This window comes from Nestor notabilis, unplaced genomic scaffold (assembly GCF_000696875.1).
Source record: "Nestor notabilis isolate BGI_N333 unplaced genomic scaffold, ASM69687v1 scaffold11462, whole genome shotgun sequence".
In the NCBI taxonomy this organism is placed as follows: Eukaryota; Metazoa; Chordata; class Aves; order Psittaciformes; family Psittacidae; genus Nestor; species Nestor notabilis.
The window spans coordinates 26,649-37,675 of NW_009917927.1; the positions used below are offsets into that span (position 1 = coordinate 26,649).

General features: G+C 39.3%; 2 protein-coding genes across 2 annotated transcripts in view; one reads left to right on the forward strand and one right to left on the reverse strand.

Moving 5' to 3' along the window:
* LOC104401783 (ras GTPase-activating-like protein IQGAP1) overlaps positions 1–11,027 on the forward strand; it is a gene marked incomplete at both ends in the record, with an annotated part of 51,258 nt that overhangs the window by 19,580 nt on the left and 20,651 nt on the right. The window contains 2 exons of the mRNA XM_010009473.1: positions 1,694–1,857; positions 10,036–10,126. Of these exons, the coding sequence (XP_010007775.1) occupies positions 1,694–1,857; positions 10,036–10,126 (255 nt within the window). The remainder of the gene's footprint in view (positions 1–1,693; positions 1,858–10,035; positions 10,127–11,027) is intronic.
* F2RL2 (coagulation factor II (thrombin) receptor-like 2) lies at positions 4,975–7,857 on the reverse strand. The gene is made up of 2 exons (XM_010009472.1): positions 7,800–7,857; positions 4,975–6,155 (listed from the first exon to the last, which is right to left on the reverse strand). The coding sequence occupies exons 1-2, from the start codon at positions 7,855–7,857 to the stop codon at positions 5,068–5,070; spliced, it is 1,146 nt and encodes a 381-aa protein (XP_010007774.1). The 3' UTR covers positions 4,975–5,067.

Consider the following 11,027-nt stretch of genomic DNA (forward strand, 5'->3'; position numbering starts at 1 on the left):
CAGACACTCTTCAAGAGGGAAGAGTGTTAAAACAGTTTTGAGGACCTGTTTGGTTTTTTAATGTCCTTGAAGTATTCCTGGTTGTATTTTGGCTGGCTGGAAGATATACTGTAGGGTGTCTGCTTTTTGCAGTGTCACAAATGCCATGGTTCTGCCCACTTGTCAGTATCTTTCAGTATTTGCACTGGATGATCTTGCTGCCTTTCCCCACCCCCACCCTGAAACTGCAATCAAAGAGCAGTGTCCCATGGAAAAAGTTTTTAATATTAAATTATTTCCAAGCCATTTTCCTTTTTTTTTTTTTTTCCCCCGCTTCCTTCTTCTTTCACAGGAGAGTTGGTAAGAAATTATACAGTGCAATTATCTGTCCTGCTCTCCTTCTAGGTAACTTGTTTTCCTATCTGACAGTAGTTTTTTACGCCTACTTTTCTAATATGAATGGATTTAGAGCTTATTTTTGAGGCTGAATGTAACTGCATTGCCCTGACAGCATGGTGCTATATTAAATGTGATAGCTGGTCATTTGGGATTCAAAAATGCTGAAGGACCAAGCTTTTCCATTGGATATAGAAGTATGATTTATATTTTTTAAATATTAAAAGTTGAGGCTATCGAGTTATGCCAGATTTGCTGCAGAAAGGAAAGGAAAGGGAAGCTTTCAGACTCTTTGCCGTTAGGAAGAAGCCTGGAGGGTAGTTTAAGAGTCTTCATAAGGTGCAGGCTGTTTGCAGGTGGCACTGATGCACAGCACTTGTGTGCTTCCTATGGTGCCTACAGTGTCATGCATGCTGCTGTTTCATACTGGTAAGGCAAGCTTTATATTGCAGAAATACTAAAACTAACTATATAAAACTATGTATTGCTTCCTAAATCTGGTTGTGGCGGACATGTACAGCTTACTTGCAGCTTGTGCCCCCTGGCAGGGTGGGATGCTGAGCAGTTCATTTGACTGACGTAATCACATGTTTTGTCTGAATTTCTGAAGTCACTTGCAATTGCAAAAGGCCTTAAGAAAGGTGGTTGTGCAGTCAGTCTTTAGTACTACATAAGCTGTGCTTGGTTTCAGTGACACTGGCTGGGGATGGTTATTTGTGGCAGATACAATAAGCAAGCCCTAAATTTACTTGCCGACTGAAGACCTGGGTGCCACTGGTTTGAATGATCAAGTGATTTCTCCTAAGGTTAACATTATCTGGTTGGTTATTTAAGGTGAAATTAAAAGCAGTGAGGTTAAGTTGGTATGTAATGCTGTAGCTAGGAGGTCAGTATGTATATATTTGTCCAAATCAGGGTTTCGAGTAATCTTGTCTGAAATCATCTGAGAATTAGTCTTTCTGTGCTGAGCCAATATGTAGGTGAGCATATTTTGATATGATGCCCAATGTTTCATTACATTTTATGTAGATAATCCTGCCCTGAAAGTATGCAAGTCAGTTTTCCTTTTTTCAGAATGATAAATTTGATTTTTATGAAGAGGTAAATTCAGGTGAATCAATAACTGTAGCAGAAAGGAAAACTGCACAACTTCACAGGAATATTTGAGTAAAAATAATTCAAAATCAACTGCTGTTGCTGCCTCTGCTTATTACTTGATTTTTCTGTTCTTCATGTTGCTGCTTTGTTTGTACCTGGTATTGGATAAGCTGCATCTTTCTTTGATAACTACGTCTCTAATAACTTTTCCATTTCATAGGAATCATTGCAATTGGCCAGATTAATGAAGCAATTGACCAAGGAAATCCTGAGAAAACTCTAGAAACCCTGCTGTTGCCCACAGCCAAGCTGCAAGATGTGAGACCAGTAAATGCAAGGCATTACCAGGATGTTCTGCACCATGCCAAAGCACAAAAATGCAAGGTTAGAGCTTTGACTGTTGCTGTTTGTGAAAACTGAAATGCTAATTCCTTTCACCTGTGGGTTCCTGTCTGGTTGACCTGACGTTTAGTTTATTTAGATGTTTCTAAATAAACCAATGACAACAAACTACCACTAAGTAATTTCCACTACTATTCTGACTAGCAAAAGGGATCAGTTCTCAAGGTATTAATACTAAGGCGTATTCTGTATATGTGTCACTACAGACTTGAAGTAACCTTGCTTGTTTTTAATTCTACTGGGTTGCTGCAGCTATTATAAAATATGGGCAGCAGTGGCCCTGATATAGTTATGTATTTGTACAAGCATCTAGTTACTGGAACATGTCAGGCAGGTAGTTATAACATGGATGTAAATTGAATTTTTTGTCAGAAATCAGTCATAGACATGCTGAAAGACTCATCGTGTTCCTTAACAAACCTCAGGTGAGTCTCAGTTGATTAAATTTCATGTTTTATAACAGTGGAGATTTGGATACATTTCTGTTCTTGCTTTATCATGTAACCAGCTGACCATCTTGTATGTGCCTTTTCAGTTAAGCCTATCTCAGCAGGATATTGCTATCTGCTTCCCCAAAAGCAGTGCCCTGCTTAGCATCACAGCTCAGGAAGCATAAACAAAGATCAGCCTGGCAGCTTGCAGGATGTGACTGAACACAAGATTAGCTTAAAACTACTAGCACAGCACTTAAAATGTCCCGTGTTTGGAAAAGATGCTTGAAATTCACATAACACATTCATAAAGTAATATGGTTAGCTGGAGAAGTCACTGAACTTTAGCTTGTAAAAATACCTTCTAGCTGCCTGGCCACCAGTGGTACCCGCTGTATTCCACCAATTCACTGTCAGAATTTTCAAAAGGTGTTTGCACGCCTCAGTTTCTTGCTTGGGTTCCCAGGTGAAGGCTGGTTTCAGAGAGTCCTGAATGCTGAGAAACCTCCTCCCTTGCCATGCATGCTGATGAGGGTTTAGTGCATGCCAGTTACTTTACCTGTCCTGCAAGGTCCAGAGTTGCTATTTGTATGCAGAGATTGTCCATGCAAGTGGTGGCTGTGCAGTGCTGGCCTGGAACGTGCCAGATCCTTTGTGTATGCATAGCGAGCCAGGATGTCCCCAAGGCAGAGACCTATGGCCCACAGGTGCCCATGTGCCTGCACACAGCAGCCGTGCCTGGGCTTGCTCCTGCTGGCTGCCATTGTGCTCCCTGGGTGCCTGGGAGTGCCTCCTCCCATCCCTTTGTGATTGTCCTGATAGGAAACAGATGGGTGTCTCCAAGTTTTAGAATAAAAATTGTGCAATCTCTTTAAAATCTTGTTCAAAAATTTGTGATGTTCCTAGAGACTTCTGCTGCCCTTTCTTTCCTGAGGTATTTTGCTTTTGCAGTCCTTTGGTAACTACTTAAAACATTCTGTAAGCAGGAACATTGCTCCTGTTTAGGAAGATCTGCCTATTCCCCATTTTTTCTGAACCCTGTTTATAAAGCAGATCTGCCTTTAATTGTGTTTTGCATGTTTTAGGAGTGAGCCATAGTAAGAGGAAGTATTTGATTTACAAGGATCAAATAGATCTCCCCGTGAACTTCCTGTGTTTGCCAGTGTCTGGAAAAACATATGGGTCAAACCTGCTTGCTTTATTCTAGCCAGCCTGTAGCTGTGGTGGCTTTGGTGAAGTAGAGTCTGCATCCAAATCTCCCAGTACCCTTTACAGGTCTTAATCTCAGATGACACCTCTTTGTTTCTTGCTTGAAACTGAAAATGCAAACCTGGAATTTATTTATTCCTGTAATCTTAAACGACAGCTTGTAACAGTTCTTAATGCCACTTCAAACCAAGTGTATTCAGGTCCCAGTGAAGAGAAACCCTGTGTTTAGGGAGGGTATTATCGATGGCTGAAAAGTTAAACAGATGTGTCAAACTCTGAACTGGTTCCTGTGTTGTTTTATTTCTTGACTCTTAGACACACAGATTTTACAGTTAGGTTAATGTCTTCTCATATTTATAATAGTTTTGTAACATCTGGGTTATTTTAGTTATCTTTAAAATCTGTTCTTATGCATATTGAGGGAACACTATGATTAAAACTAACTTAAATTAGGAGCCAGAAGAAATCAAAGACGGGGAGTCTTATCAGGCTTCAAATTCCTTGAAGACATTTTACAGTGCAAATTATTTCATTTAAGTAAAGTTTTTTACAATACTATAATCAAGCAAATGTAAAACATTTTTCACATTCATGTCTTATATGCTGTAGTTACAAATGCCAACCATTGAGCTCATTTTGTAGGAACTTACACTCACACAGCTTTTGAATTTCTGTAAATGTAAAAGCTGACCCTTTGATTTATTAACATGGACAATCAACCATAACTAGTTTCAGTATTTGTAATACTGTAGGTATTTCCTGTGAGGATGTGGAAATAGAGAATACTACAAAATAGCTTCCCTGTTTTGCTTACCAAGCAAGAATAATAAATGCCTGAATTAACACTGATAAGGGTTAGCTCCCAGCAATCCTCATGTGCTAGAGGAGTGCAGGTGCTGACAAAGTAGAAGAACAAGTCTCCTGTGCAAAGCTGGTTAAGCAGAATCATAGGAGATTCTGCCTTGGGAACTGTCAGGCTCCTTGTCTACGGCTGTAGATTTATTGCTCCTTGAACCCATAGGGACTCTGGTTCTTTATTTCCAGCATCCAGGGCAGTATTTGTTCTTGGCCGTGTGACAGGGAGGTCCTGCAACGCTCAAGAGCTCCAAGGCACATAGGAAGTGCTTTTACTTGTTGCCATTTCCACTGGGCCAAAAACTAGTTTTCACATCACTATTCCTGCAATGTTTGTGGGCTGGGAGCTGATTTGAAGTATTTAAAAATCATGAATGGGCCCAAAGTGCTGTTTGGACGTTGATTCCTCTTCTGGTATTCAGAGGCTGTGGTGACAGATATTCTGGTTTCTTCTCTGTGGCCCTGAAATTGATCTTCTCAGAACGAAATGGAGGGATAGAGGTGTATTTTCGGGCTGGAAAAGTATGTTTCTGAAGATATCCCTTGTGTGGTATGTGGAAGGAAGTAAATTTTTATTGAGATTGTCTTCCTTAACACTTTTTAATTTTGAAAGTTTAATTGTTGCACTGAGGTTTGTTGCTGCCTGGGTGAATACTATAAAAATCGTAATTGCAGTAGTATAAATATAGAACTAAATTCATTTTTCCCTGGATATTTTAACCATTGTTAGATAAATATTGGATTGACTTCTAATTTTCGACATCAGAAAATAAAGGAAAGGGTCAAGACAACTGTTTAAGCTGCTAAGGCATAAAGCAATTAGATAAAAAGAATACAATCCATCTGTTTTGTGATAGTAATAGTTGATGTGATGGATAATAAGGATAATATTGCTTGGCACAAAGCAAATAGCAAAGATGGTAAGGATCAAAAGACTGACTTTAACATACCAGAACCATTCATGAGTCTTGAGAGTTCGTATAATTGAGACATAGCAGAAAATGATAGTTGCAAGAGGTATTAAAAAGCCAAAGATAGCTAAAGAAACATAGTAGTAGAATTGGAAGGAAGATACTGTTTCACAGGCATTGTGCACATCATGGCAGGTATAAATGTCCAGTTGTTTCACATAATAGCTTTGTTGCATTATGCAAAGCGGCAGCATGTACAAGAAGACGATGGTCCACACAGTAGCGCAGACTGTGATGGCATAGACACGTTTTGGCAGGCTCTTGTAGGTGAAGGGGTGAACAATGGCCACGTAGCGACTGACGCTAATGCACATGAGCAGCAGAATGGAGCAGTACATGTTGCCATAAAATACTGCAGTGGTAGTTCGGCACATCATTTCCCCAAATATCCAGTTGTTCCCGTTGATGTGGTATGCTATTTTGAAGGGCAGCATGATACAGAAGAGCAGATCTGAAACAGCCAAGTTTGTGTAGAGGATGGCAGTGCACACAGACCGGATTCTGAAGAGCAGCATCCACAAAATGATGGCATTAGACGGTACACCCAATAAAACAGCACTGAGGTAGATGGTGGGTATTAGCTTGGTACTCAGAGAACTGGTCAGATACTCCAGAGTGGTGTTGTTCACTGTTGTTAAAGTGGAGTCATTTGACTTTTTTGAAGAGCATTTGTGTTCTTTGATATGAATGGTCGTTGTCTCCCCTTCTATAGCATATGGGGGGATGTAATCATAGTCTCTTGCTGAAATTCCACGGAAAGTCTTGATAAGTGACACAGTTTTAATTGCAGAGCCATTCAGTGAAAATTCTGAAGCTTAAAAAGGAAAAAAAAACATTGTTAAAAAGATCAAAGTATTGGATTAGCAATATAATTCACCTTCAGGAATGGAGAAAGATAAAGATCTCTATGTGAAAATCAATATATGTTTAGATTTGGTGGCATTCTCCTTTGCTTTGGCCGTTCATGTTAAATGCACTCAAGGACAGTCTTGACTGATTTTTGTCATCTCATACTCAACCTTGAAAATTTAGAGTGTATTTAGTGTTAGGCTTAGCTTTCTGCATATTTCATGTTTTCAGTAATCTTGGGGGGGGGGAAATCAGACATCTGTGTAATCTTTATCACCTTTAGAGGGTTTTTCCCAGTAGTAACAATGTTGGAAACTCATCATATAAGCAGCAGAGTTGGTTCAGGCTTGGTCAGAATTTCCAAAGCAAACCTCAGTACTATCCTTGTCACTTCATGGACGGAATGCATGACTGCAAAAGATGCAAAAAGCTATCCTGTCTAACACAGGCTGAAAGTTGCAAATTGAAAATTGAACCAACCCTCAATATTTTTGGTCTCATGTATCAAATTAATGTAGTTATTCAGTTTCTGACTAAAGTAAACCAGACCTTTTCGTCTCCTCATGTGTGAGAACAGGGAGTTAGTCTTGAGAACAGAAAATAAATGTTTGGACTGGTATTTTCAGTGTGTAAATATCATTAGCATGCAGGCAAAGCTGATGATGCCACTTTTACTAATGCTTGTTCCTCAGTCTTCAGTAGAGACCTTTGTAGGGACACTGACATTTCCAAATGAAGCACAAATGTGTGAAAAATACTTTCTAAAACCTATGTTTTGAAATAGGTTTTGCAGAATTAACAGCCGTGTAATTAATTTTGGCATTTAAAAATTTTCTTAGGTGTGTTTAACGCAAAAAGGCTTAGTATAATCTTAGAGCATGCATCTTGAAACCGGAATTCACGAGTGGGTTGTAGTCTGGATGAAAACCTAAGTGTTTTTCTTTTACCCTTCCATACTGGAATAAAATATGGAAAATAGTTTTATCAGTGCTTACTGACAGATTTATTGTAGAATATTTTGAAATTATAATTAGTAGATTGCATCCCTTTCAGTAATTTTCTGGATGGTTAATCGAGAAAATGAACTCCAGTCACTCTTTTAAAGACATATGTGCATGCATGTGCATATATATATTGTATATATGAAAACCAGCTTTTAAAAGTGAGCATGGTTTGAAAAAAGGTTTAATTCTAGTGAGAAAAAAAGGGCTTACTATTTGATAACTTCCTTTGGTTATTTTTGATAAAAAAGTCATCTGAGCACTTCCTTCTAATAGCACCATCTGTGAAGTCATAATTCTGTTGAACTTATTAAAGCAGAAAAAACAAGACTTCACAGGTTTAAGATTGTCATATCGCTGCAGAAATACTATAGAGAAGATGTGTCTTCAGTTAGCACAGAAAGAGCCTTAAATAAAAGTCACTATAGAAAGTGACTAGGGGAGGGGAGAAAAGGTGTCACTGAAATGGAAGGATAAAAATCTGCCTTAAGTGAGACTTCCTAGAGCATAGTTTTCTGTAATGATGCATGTACAACTCATTTAAGCTGTCAAAGTGTCAGCATTATCAAAAGGCACATGTTATTGACTAAAATACAGAATGGACTCACCTGTTGTGAAAAGACTGGAGGTAAGGGAGAGCAGTCCAGTGAAAAACAGTATCTTCATTGTAGTATGTGAAATCCAGCTAGCGAAACAACAGTGCTGCTCTAGTTCATCTCGAGGTGTTTTGTTGCTCGAGGGGACTTTTTTCCCCTCTGTAAGGGGCTAAAGAATGATTGATCTGTCCTCCAGAAGCATCCTGTAGACATGAGGTTTATGGTAAGCAGCTAGTTTGTTCTTTGTCTGCTACAGCAAGAGGGTGTGACGTATCCATCCATGCACACATGACTCAGTTTCAGCCCCTGCCCAACACAGAGATAAAATTGCTTTATAGCAGCAATTTAACTCCTAATTTACCACAAGCCCGGAGCTGACATGGGGGGGGGTTCTTCTGGAATTTGCATATACAGATACCTGGGGTAAAAAGCGTTTCTGGAAAAAATCAAAGGGTGTGTTTAGTAAGTCCTCAAGGGTCCCATCCACAGACTGAAATTGCTGGTCTCTGTAGCCTTCTCGGGGAAGCAGTCAGGCTTGGAGAAGAGTGGGGTGATCTCAGGTTACCAAATGCAAAGGTGATAGCAAGCCACATATACAAACATGCCTTAAGAAAACTATGATCCTCTCTGCCTTCTGCTTCCCTGCCCCACTGTTAACTGTCTGTGCTCCTTCAATCTGGCTGCCGGCTCCATTCAGAGAGTTCCCACCCCTCTAAGCCTGCAGTCTTTAAAAACTTTCCCCTTTTTTCATCTGTTGTTTTGTTGATCCCTTCCTTTTTATGTCTGGCTTCAGGTTTTTTTGGGTTTTTTTTTTTTCTTTCTTGAATGCCAGATAACAATGGCTTGCTCCAGCAGGAAAAAATCAGCCCAAGTCTTGGTCTGGCTTCCAAGCTATCAGTGAGGCTCGGCATAAGCTGTACTTGGCTCCAGAGCAGTATTTGCATCTGTTCTTGTATTTAGTGTGTAAAAGCTGGATACAAGCTAAGGAATTCTTTTCAGTTTTTCAATCCTTTTCTCAAAATTGTCAGCTGTAGTTTGCAAATTTAGTATATACTCTCTCAAGTGTAAACTCCAACTTTCCTATTAGAAAAACTTGCGGTGTGTGTTCACTGTTGTGTGATTGCTTAATACTACTTGATTTTATTTAGATATTCTGCTGCCTTGATTACATATATGATGCAGACTTGAAGAATCTGCCTCTAGGGGTTTTTACCCTGGTTTGTCTTTGTAATTTAGGTGGGTAACAATTTTCTTGGATATTTGGCCTGGATTTGGGTGTAAAAGCAGGGAATATTCTTTGCAAAACTGGTTCTCTGTCCGCTCTGTTTTAGCTTGAGAGTTTCTGGGTGTTTTGTCCCTGAAATATTTGTGTGTATATACTCCTAGATCTTTATCAAATCAGTACATTCCTGATTCTCTCATCATTAGCCTATTACAGACCTGGCACTCCTCTTTCCTCATTAGGATTCCCACACACCACATGCCCTTCCCCACCCCCTTCCACCCACCTTACTCCCCTCTCCCCCATTAGGTTTCAAAGTTCACTTTAGCACTGAAATCCTATTTTCTCAGCTGAAGCAGTGGTTCATCTGTGAACCTGGACAGCCAGAGCAGGGCTGGCTATCAGGCTCATTTCCTACACCTTCTATTTTAACTTAGGTTTGTCTAATGCCATGTACTGTCAGCCTGCAGGAAGAGTGAGACCTGCTCTGATGCTTAATTCCTGAAGCATTTGCCACCTGAGCTAGGTTATCATTACTAATCCTGAGCTGTCCTCTGTTAGTCCTCGCTGTTATTTTGTAACGCAATGTGTACTCAGGTGTACATGCGGATCTCTTCCAAATAAGGGATTCTGAAAGAAAGCCAACTTCCTGCAGTCTTCTACCTTGTGCTCTCTATGCTGCTGTCACAGTGCTGCCTGATAATGTGTGGTTTCATTTGACACTCAGATTACTTTGCCTTCGTATCATGGAAATTAAAATGTTTCTACCTTCGCTTAAATTTTTTATTGATTTTTGGCAGGATGGTGTCTTCTATACATGAAAACTTTCAGAGCTTTACATTTGAACAGGAGTTTATTGACATCAGTAGAATATGAATGTGTTTTATTTCTGATTTTAAGCAGTCAAATTCTTTTTAATGTCCAAGGGCTTTGCAAGAGTAGATTTTACCAGAGCTGTATGAGTAGATTCAGACAACTTTTGTTATAATTCAGTTTTTTCAAGGCTTTTCTCTGTCTTTTTTTCAGGAATCCCAAGATGAATCAGCACTTCTGTGGCTGGATGAAATACAAAAAGGAATCAGTGATGGCAATAATAATATAGAAGAGGCGGCAATCTGTAAGCATTAACCTCATTCTCTGTTGCTCTTGTTCGTCTTAGTCTTGAAAAACTGAAATTGCAATTTACTTTTTCCACATCAGGGAAGCGTGGCAGCCATTTAAATATATCAAAAGAAATGAATGTGTGTTCCTTGTCATACTGAAAATTTGGGTGACTTGGATCTCCAGGGGTGGTGGTGTTTTTATATAAAATGGTAATCCTTAAGGCTAATAATTCAGTGGATTTGGTTATATAGGTTAATATCATGACCAAGATTTTTACTGACAGTGTATCTTCATAAAGCCAGTGAAATAGAAAGATATGTGAATAGGAAGGGATAGACTGTTCAAGTAATTGTTTTGCTTATAGAAGACTAAAATCCTGAAGCATGTTTTAAGAGCAAATTTTTACATATTTACAACTTTGTTTATTCCTGTTTCATTATAATGCCTTTTTTAACTGCTAACAAACAAAAAAATAGGAATATATCAACTTTAAAATAGTGTAGAAAAAGTCCTCAAGCTTTTTGAAGTGCACGCTCTCCCAATCTGCAAAGAGAAGGAAATCTGTAGTGAAAATGTAGAGGCTTGTACTGTCAGAGTATCGTGTATTGGATGCACTCAACACCTTCTGTCAAAGTTTGAACTTAATATAATAATTTTAGAGAACTATTCACAATATGCAATAAACTTTGGCAATTAATGTAGAAGCAAGTGTAGCTGGGTGTATGGGGCACACTGGAGAGCATGGTGGGGTCCCTATTTTTTCCTGTGGAGGGCCAGCACGGCACAGCTGAGACTGATAGCTTGGCATTGGGTATTGGTTCACCTTCTGCTTGACTTGACTTTGGGTGAGTCACCGTCGCCTTCTTTTGCACCCTAAGAGCTTGTGAATACAACTGCTGAAGTCGGTGCCTTCC

Bases quoted from the DNA above. Each gene is read 5' to 3' on its own strand.
- F2RL2 (XM_010009472.1), bottom strand. From the start codon at position 7,857: ATGAAGATACTGTTTTTCACTGGACTGCTCTCCCTTACCTCCAGTCTT. The intron at 6,156-7,799 runs GTGAGTCCATTC...TTCCTTTTTAAG, and splicing joins CTCCAGTCTTTTCACAACAG to CTTCAGAATTTTCACTGAAT.